This window comes from Anabrus simplex, chromosome 3, assembly GCF_040414725.1.
Source record: "Anabrus simplex isolate iqAnaSimp1 chromosome 3, ASM4041472v1, whole genome shotgun sequence".
In the NCBI taxonomy this organism is placed as follows: Eukaryota; Metazoa; Arthropoda; class Insecta; order Orthoptera; family Tettigoniidae; genus Anabrus; species Anabrus simplex.
Window position 1 is genome coordinate 1,384,644 of NC_090267.1, and position 8,056 is coordinate 1,392,699.

Genomic DNA, 8,056 nt, shown 5'->3' on the forward strand with positions numbered 1-8,056 from the left:
AGTCTCCCCTTCCACCAGGGAAGTAACAGTCTGATCAGTGCTGCCTTCTGACGAACAAACATATACATGGCGTCCAAACTCAACTCCTCCCCTTACTTCTCCTAGACAATCCCCTCCACAATCTACTGCAGCTATCAATGCACCGCCTACCTTAACTTCCCCTTCCCACTTCCCGCCAAAACGTAAACTCATCCACACTCACTCATATAATACAAGAAGTGCAAACAGAACAACAAGTAGTTCTCAAGAGGCTAGGAGTAACACCAATTACACAGCAGAAAGAAAAGTGACAATTCTTCCAATAAGAAGTTATACAGAATTATAATCAAAACCATAAACATATAATTTTTTTAAATCTTTCATTACAGATATACCAACAAGCCATTATGGAACGTACGAGAATATTTTAAATCCAATATCACATAAGAAAGTGTTTCATCAACAAGTTTGTTCACGAACAATATTATCCTATTGACAATATAAAATTAATACCAATACATTTGTATAAATGTTACTCCAGCAACGAGAACAAGTCAAATGTCCATAACATAGACAATTATCAATTGCAGAAAATTGTCAATATAGTTACGAAATTTTAACGACAATCATACAAGTTAAGCAACATGAATCAATACAATTAGCCAGATTTCAAAAGTTTTTATTTTTATTTATTTTTTAAACAATTTAAAAGATGTTCACCAGATGAGTTTCGTCAATAAAATGTTAGACTTAAATAGATTTTAGACAAAAAGTTTTATCTTAGACATAATTTTATTGTTGTGTGACTTTTAAAATGTTATAAGATTTGTCAATTAGTTTTATAGGAATAATCTCGATCCAAAAGAATTGTTTCATGATCTTATACAACCTTAAGTGAATGATAGTTGGCTGATGATGCTCACGAAAAAGGAGCGAAACGTGTACCATATAAACATCTTAATAAATAGTTTGTACTATGTTTTTATTGTATTGAATAGGTGGTAATTAACAAAATTATAAGAATTTGTATCACAAGTAGATCTTCAATACGGACTAAGAAGATTAAATTTATAACCTGCAACATACCACTTAGTCGAGCAGCTCTTCTTCCTTCTCTCAGTTCCTCCCAACCCAAACTTTGCAACATTTTTGTAACGCTACTCTTTTGCCGGAAATCACCCAGAACTAATCGAGCTGCTTTTTTGAATTTTTTCCAGTTCTTGAATCAGGTAATCCTGGTGAGGGTCCCATACACTGGAAACATACTCTAGTTGGGGTCTTACCAAAGACTTATATGCCCTCTCCTTTACATCCTTACTACGACCCCTAAACACCCTCATAACCAAGTGGTTACACATAGGCTACTTACTATTACCCTATCTTTTGATTGGCCTACATAATGAATGAAAATGTGATACCTAAACTGTTAGTCCTACAGAACGATGAAGTACAGTGTGTGTACTTGAAATTTGGTTTGCAAAAAAATAGATTGTATGATTTTCCTTCGTATCTCTAATAGTTTTATAGAAAAAATATTTTGCTGTGTTTTGAAGCATGTTTTACCTTTGTCTCTTAGTCTTGGTGTATTTTGCGTAAACATTACTTGATGGACTATTCTCAAATTTGGCAGGCATACAACTGGGGCCGATGGTTTACCTCTAGGCTAATTACTATTACAGTATATCTAACTGGTGTCCTGCTTGTGAATAAAATACAAAACAAGTTATAGGGAAACGTATGCACAGGAACCTTGAATAGTGAGTACCCTGCCTAAGTAGTTAGCCCTCTTACATTGTTACATAAAGGCGTAATGGAGTGTACTAACATTTCTCCTCCAGGAAGAAGTTTGTAAATATTTTCGTCATAATTCTAACTAAATTCCAGGAAAATATGTTTTTCTGTGTTTTGCTGTTGCACCATGTCTTAAGTGAGACATGTAGTGAAAGAGAACATGAAGCAAGTCAGAGAAAAACCTACACACTGGACCAGTAAATGTTAATCACCTGCCTGAACTGCTAGAACAGATAAACATTGGAGTACAGCAGATGTATTTAAAAAGTAAATTTAGTAGTTGAAACTAATATGAATTTTCTTTGTAACTAATAATGTATATGGTATCTATGTACACTAGTACATAGATGAAGACAGGTTGTTTGTTCAAATGTAACGGCTGTCTCATCTTTTAGAAGGTATACCGAGTAACATATGCTATGTATCATCGCGGAATATATAAAAGGTCCTAGCAACAGCCGTGAATTACCGAAAAATTTAAGCAGTAATACATCTCGAATTTGTATATTTACCATTCTGCATTTTTATGTAAACTCTACTTGACTGATGGCTAACACTCAGGCTACTTATTATGGCGCAATGTTTTAATGTGGCTCTGTAGCGAAATAAACCCTGAAGCAAATACAGGAAAATGCATGCTGAGACACTAAAAATTGAATGTGCTGTAATCTTGCTGAACAATGGATCGCACAAATTGTACCTGAAATTCAAATTTCCGTACCAATATTTGTATGCGTGTTCTTTGTATATCGAATAATTCTCGAGAAGACATATCTTGCTTTGTTTTGGCGGATGGTCCTTGGTCTTTTTTGCCTTGGTTTTGTTACCGGCAGGAGGCAAGGTGTCTTGCCAGCATAAATAGAATTCCCTAACACAGGCTTCATAGTGACCTCCCCATGGTGTTTCTTGGGCAAGGCTAAGAGCCATTTAATGTGGTTCTATCTTACGTGTTGTCCCCGTTATTACCATCAAGGTAATTTTCCTCAGACTAGTCAGCCGATGCCAGGTGTGCTCAGTCCGAAATATGATAAAAATAATGCCCTAAAAATACATACGCCCTGGATCTTGTAGGGAAACATATAACTAAATACGGACACGGTGAGGTCAATTAAAACTACAAATAAAGCAAGGCGAAGCATGACGCCAGTTTAAGAGGAAAATCCGTTTATTAAAAATAAACAAGGTAAATATTTTTAAAAATAGCAAAATATCAACTAATCAGATTTACTTGACTCAGATTGTTTTTTTCCTCTTCCACTGAATAAAGTCCATCTTGAGAATCAGAATACGTAACAAATTTACAGTGTATGCCGACACACATACTGAACATATCAAATCAGTGTTTTGAAGTTTTTTATTTATTAATTTTAACACACGGCCTTGTGTGCGCACACCACGCTCCTGGCTTTACTTTCTGTAAACACTTATAACTGTAGATGAGCACGTTCCCCATTTCTGCACACTTGACATTGCAGTGGGGTCCCTAACCTTAAGAAAAGACGTGATCTAATGCGCCAAAGGGGTGGGGGGAACCTACCTAACTGTACACTATATAACACGCTGAGTGGTAAAACAGCCTACGCACAAAATATACCTATCGAGCCGTGAACAATCTCATAAGGATAACAAACAATGTGGATAGCAGCCACAAAAACAAAAACATGTAAATGCAATATATACATTCAAAGAAACTAAAACATGATATATTTTCCAGGGTTCACCAACGAAAGCATACGGCATTCACGCAACTCGCATCCACTTAATGCCTCAACGAAAATGAAAGGAAACATAATTACACTTTAAGCAACACTTCCTATTCAACGCAGGTTCCAGAAAAATCATTACATGATACAAAATCAATAAAAAGTGTGACAGAGTAGGCTTTGCCTTTCAACACCTATTTCAACGTTGTAGCCTGGAAGAGATGACATGACACAAAATTTTCCTCCGCGGTTATATCTTAAAAGAAAATCCGAAACAAACGTCGCAATATAAAACTCTCTTCAAGTGACACAACCGTAGGGACATGGACAAAAACAATAAAATCACAAAGTATAGGCCGCTCAGATAAAACTCTCCTCGGTAGACAAACGTATCACCCTCGCCAACACACGGCGCAATGACTCAAAGTGTAGATCCACGTCTCCCAAAATAAAGCAGCAATACCAAAACCACAGTTTCTAACCCTTTACACCCGCTGCTCAACAGTCTACCCGAGGCGCAAGTCACAATCAAGAAAATGCAGACCTTTCAGATGAGGAACGCGTCCTCTTACTCAAAATCACACAAGTAATATATCCTGTCCTAAAATTACGTAAAGCTGAAGAAATATGAAGGACGTCGTCTAACATTCGCTCGCATGAAAAGAAACAAGACCGCGCTGGTCACATGCAAAGCATTCGCGCACAAAGTAAACAAGAACAATAAAGTGGCCAACTCTGTAATAATTATGATGAACTGAAACTAAGAAATTGCCACATTGACAATCGATCATGTCTGAACATCGGAAAGTTACTGAAATATCTCAATCCAACATCGCGCGAAACTCGTATTGATAATAATAATAATAATAATAATAATAATAAATATTAAACAGATATTAACAATAATACATCTTACAGAAATGTTATTCTAATATTCGGAACTCGAAATACGAAACTGCGTTCGTGGAACACGTGAACCAATTACTAATTTACGACCTACATATACAAAATAGTCGTGAAGATGACGCTAACAACTTCGTGGATCCACAGTCCAACATCTTACACACTCTCATTCACCCATCATGCAATAAATCCCAGAAAACGTGACGGCATGTTTCCTTACACTTTGAGCTCCCATTAATAATACTTTAATATAGTCCTTCCTGACTTTAATTTGTATCCTTATTTACAATTACAATTAAGCCCCGAGACGTACACTGCGTCTCAAATATCGAAACAAAACAAATCAATAAAATATATAAGGCAAAAAAGGACTGACTCGTAAAGGAAATGACGCTAACCACTCAGCTAAATAAATCAGAATAAAATGTAAGACAGCAAGCTGCGACCTCATGCAAACGGTCCACATTTATGTTACAATTACATTTACATTAAGGAGCTTCCTATCATTTACTTTAAATAGGACGTAGTCCTACCAAACAAAGCTACATCTACAGAAGTTATCAAACTAACCTATCCCCTTTTGCAACATTAAACACGTTCACACTCACGTAATTACATTAAAACTCTGTAGTCATATGTAAAGTTGAATAATGGCCTCTCGTCCTCAGGAGACAGCCGACCCATCTTGCTTTTAGCCCGCCATATCGATGACAATGCTGCCTTCAGATAAGACTTGGATCAGTCCTTTTGTCTCCATCGAGTGGTAGAAAGGTGATGCCGTATTTTCCGTTGCTGCTTCTGGATGTCGTCTAAAACATCTCATCGTTCACGATGTAGAAATTAGGTCAAGATCAACCGGCCGGTTACGAGAAAACTACAGCCGGGGTAAATTCCACCGACCGTGAAACCACTTCCCATTCAGTCGCAGAACCGCTTCTCTTATCTACTCCCGTAACTAGGTCAAATATTTCCCATTTTATAAAAGGCTGGACTGAAAATTGTAAAGTTTATGCCCTTGGAAAACTATTTACACAGGCAGGCTACTGTGCACTTTGAAATGATTAAATGCAACTGTTCTCTCCCTTTCGTAATCGCAAGTTAAATACCACCCTCCCAGTATTAGAAAACTTGAGTATATCAAATGTAGACAGCGTCTTCCAACAAAATCTTACGACTCCCCACACGATCACTCGTGTAAATAACAACTTCTTCTTGCTATGTTACCAGCGCAAAATCTCGCCGAATAATAAGGTAACTAACTGACGCAGTCATCGTTTTTATTAACTCGTCCTCGAAGACGTCGTATCCTCGATAGGGGCCATCTTTTCCCTAGACCAATGTCTAGCCATATCGGCGGTGGCTCTATCGTTTGATTGGCTCGACGCATCGCGTACCTGACGTTTACTTCAAACATTTCTTATAAGCGACCCTAGTCTCTCGCCCGGGCATCCGAAATGTTGTCCGTTGGAATTTTATTGTTCCCTTGTTCGGCTTTGTGTGCGTCATGTTGAAATTCCACCTTCCAAACTTCGCTGGTGAGCAAACACATCCGACCTTCAAGCTCCTGCAGAAATAGCGACATGTGCTGCTGACTGTAGATGTTTCCTGCCAGTTACTAGCACTTAATAAAATGAAATATTCTCTGTACATTTGAATAACTGACTGATTAATTAAATGAGCACTTCAATAAGGGCTCAGTGTGAATTACTTAATAAAGAATTTAGAATTCCGTAGCATAGCGTGGGTAGGTCAGGTAATACATATCCAGAATTGAGAAATGTTTTCTGTTTGTTTGTTTCAGTGTGGAGAATGACCTGGATTCTAACGCTGGAAAAGGGCCTTATGAATGCAGAGTATGCAATAAAACGTTTGCTCATAGAAGTAGTCTCCGAAGACACTCTATAATGCATGGTAGATTATCACCGTACCAATGCAAGGAATGCAAGATGACGTTTAATGAACGGAGTAGTTATCGAACACATATGGTCGTTCACACAGGAGAAAGGCCACACCAATGCCAGCATTGCAATAAAACGTATTCTCAAAAGAAAAGTTTGCAAAACCATATCTGTATGTTTCCAGGGGATAGGCCTTACCGCTGTGATGAATGCCATAAAAAGTTCTCCACGTATAGTAATCTAAAAACACACAAATTAACTCATACAGGGGAAAGACCATATCAATGCAACGAGTGCAGTGGTTCTTTTGCGCGACGAGGTACTCTTCTGAGGCATATGGCAGTACATACAGAGTCAAGGCCGTACCAATGTGATGTGTGTAGTAGCTTATTTAAGCAACGTGCTCACCTCCGAAACCATATGGTAGTTCATACTGGAGAAAAGCCGTACCCGTGTATGGAATGCAATAAAACGTTTACTCAGTTGGGCAGTCTGCGTTACCATATGGTTACTCATACCGGGGAGAGGCCGTACACGTGTACTGAGTGCAACAGGACGTTTACTCAACGATCTCACCTCCGATCCCACATGTTTATTCATACTCGAAAAAGGCAGTAGTGATGTACATCTTCGAGTCCCAGTAGTACGAAATGATGAAAGTGATCATACTTTTGCCGGTTTGGATACCCCTGCTTGATCGGGGATTTTACTTTTGCCCGTTAATGTCTATGAATCGAGGGTTTGGAGTATTTTTGTCCTCGGCATTCGAATTAAACACATGATGGGCTCCATTCCCATAGGCGTCAGGTTCCCTGAGGAATAAATTTGTAGCCTCGATCTAGGGACAAATTGAAAAATTGTTGAAAACAACAATTTTTCATCATCAAAATCACAATATTGGTACCAATCTCGATTAATGTTTCTCTAAATTACAATGGATGCTCCTAATGAAACGCGATGAATCCATTCGGTACACTCGAAAACTACTTAAATGATAGCATAAATATCTCTGTATAAGGAGACTCATTTCTAGAGAAATCAATTTAAATAATAACTTGCAATGAATTTAATGTATTAAAGGATTTGGAATTTATACTAAATTAAAATTGGTTTAGTAGCTTATTTAAATTATGGTTCTTTCTGGGGTTATGTCACAGCAAACCCTCTCTCTTGATTTAAGGTAACAATTCTTGAAATCTTAAATAAATTAATATACACCCTTAGAGTATTCCCTTATACATAATTGATTTTGCAACATTATTATCGCCCTTCAAAATGTGTTTATTGGGTATAAGTACCCTACCTCCTTATGTAACATCAAATTCTGGAACTATTCAATTGTACAGGCAAAAGGAAATTTGCATTTGCCGCCAATTTTTATGGATTATTATGATGACTACGGGTAGGGTGCTGTTCTCCGGCAGCAGTTGCCGAAGGGTAGGTGCCATGAACTGTACGTTGAGCGCATTGATCTGTTCCTCCTCATGACTTAGCATTGATCCATGATCTGTGAAAGTTGAGTACAGCAGCTCTTTTTCGTTCTGAAACATTACGGCTACATTCTTCACTGCCATAGACGGGGCAATGGATTTTGACGTGGGATGTGTCCCACAGTCCACATTTTAGTGTTTGTATCACCAGTTAGGACTATTGCGTGATTATTTGATTTCAAACTTCCAGAAAATTTTATATGATCGCGATCCAACATCGGTAGTCGTATTCACTTACACACTGGACAATTTAAAATGGTTCAAATACAAAACCATGAGGTACTGTATGCAT

General features: G+C 37.8%; 1 protein-coding gene across 5 annotated transcripts in view; it reads left to right on the plus strand.

The window, feature by feature from the left end:
- Window positions 1-7,639, plus strand: part of LOC136866897 (zinc finger protein 708) — a 169,196-nt gene extending 161,557 nt beyond the window's left edge. For all 5 annotated transcript variants that reach the window (XM_067143990.2, XM_068226887.1, XM_068226889.1 and 2 more), the window contains exon 6: window positions 6,178-7,639. In XM_067143990.2, the coding sequence (XP_067000091.2) occupies window positions 6,178-6,892 (715 nt within the window). In that variant the 3' untranslated portion in view covers window positions 6,893-7,639. The remainder of the gene's footprint in view (window positions 1-6,177) is intronic.
- Window positions 7,640-8,056: the final 417 nt, after the last annotated feature.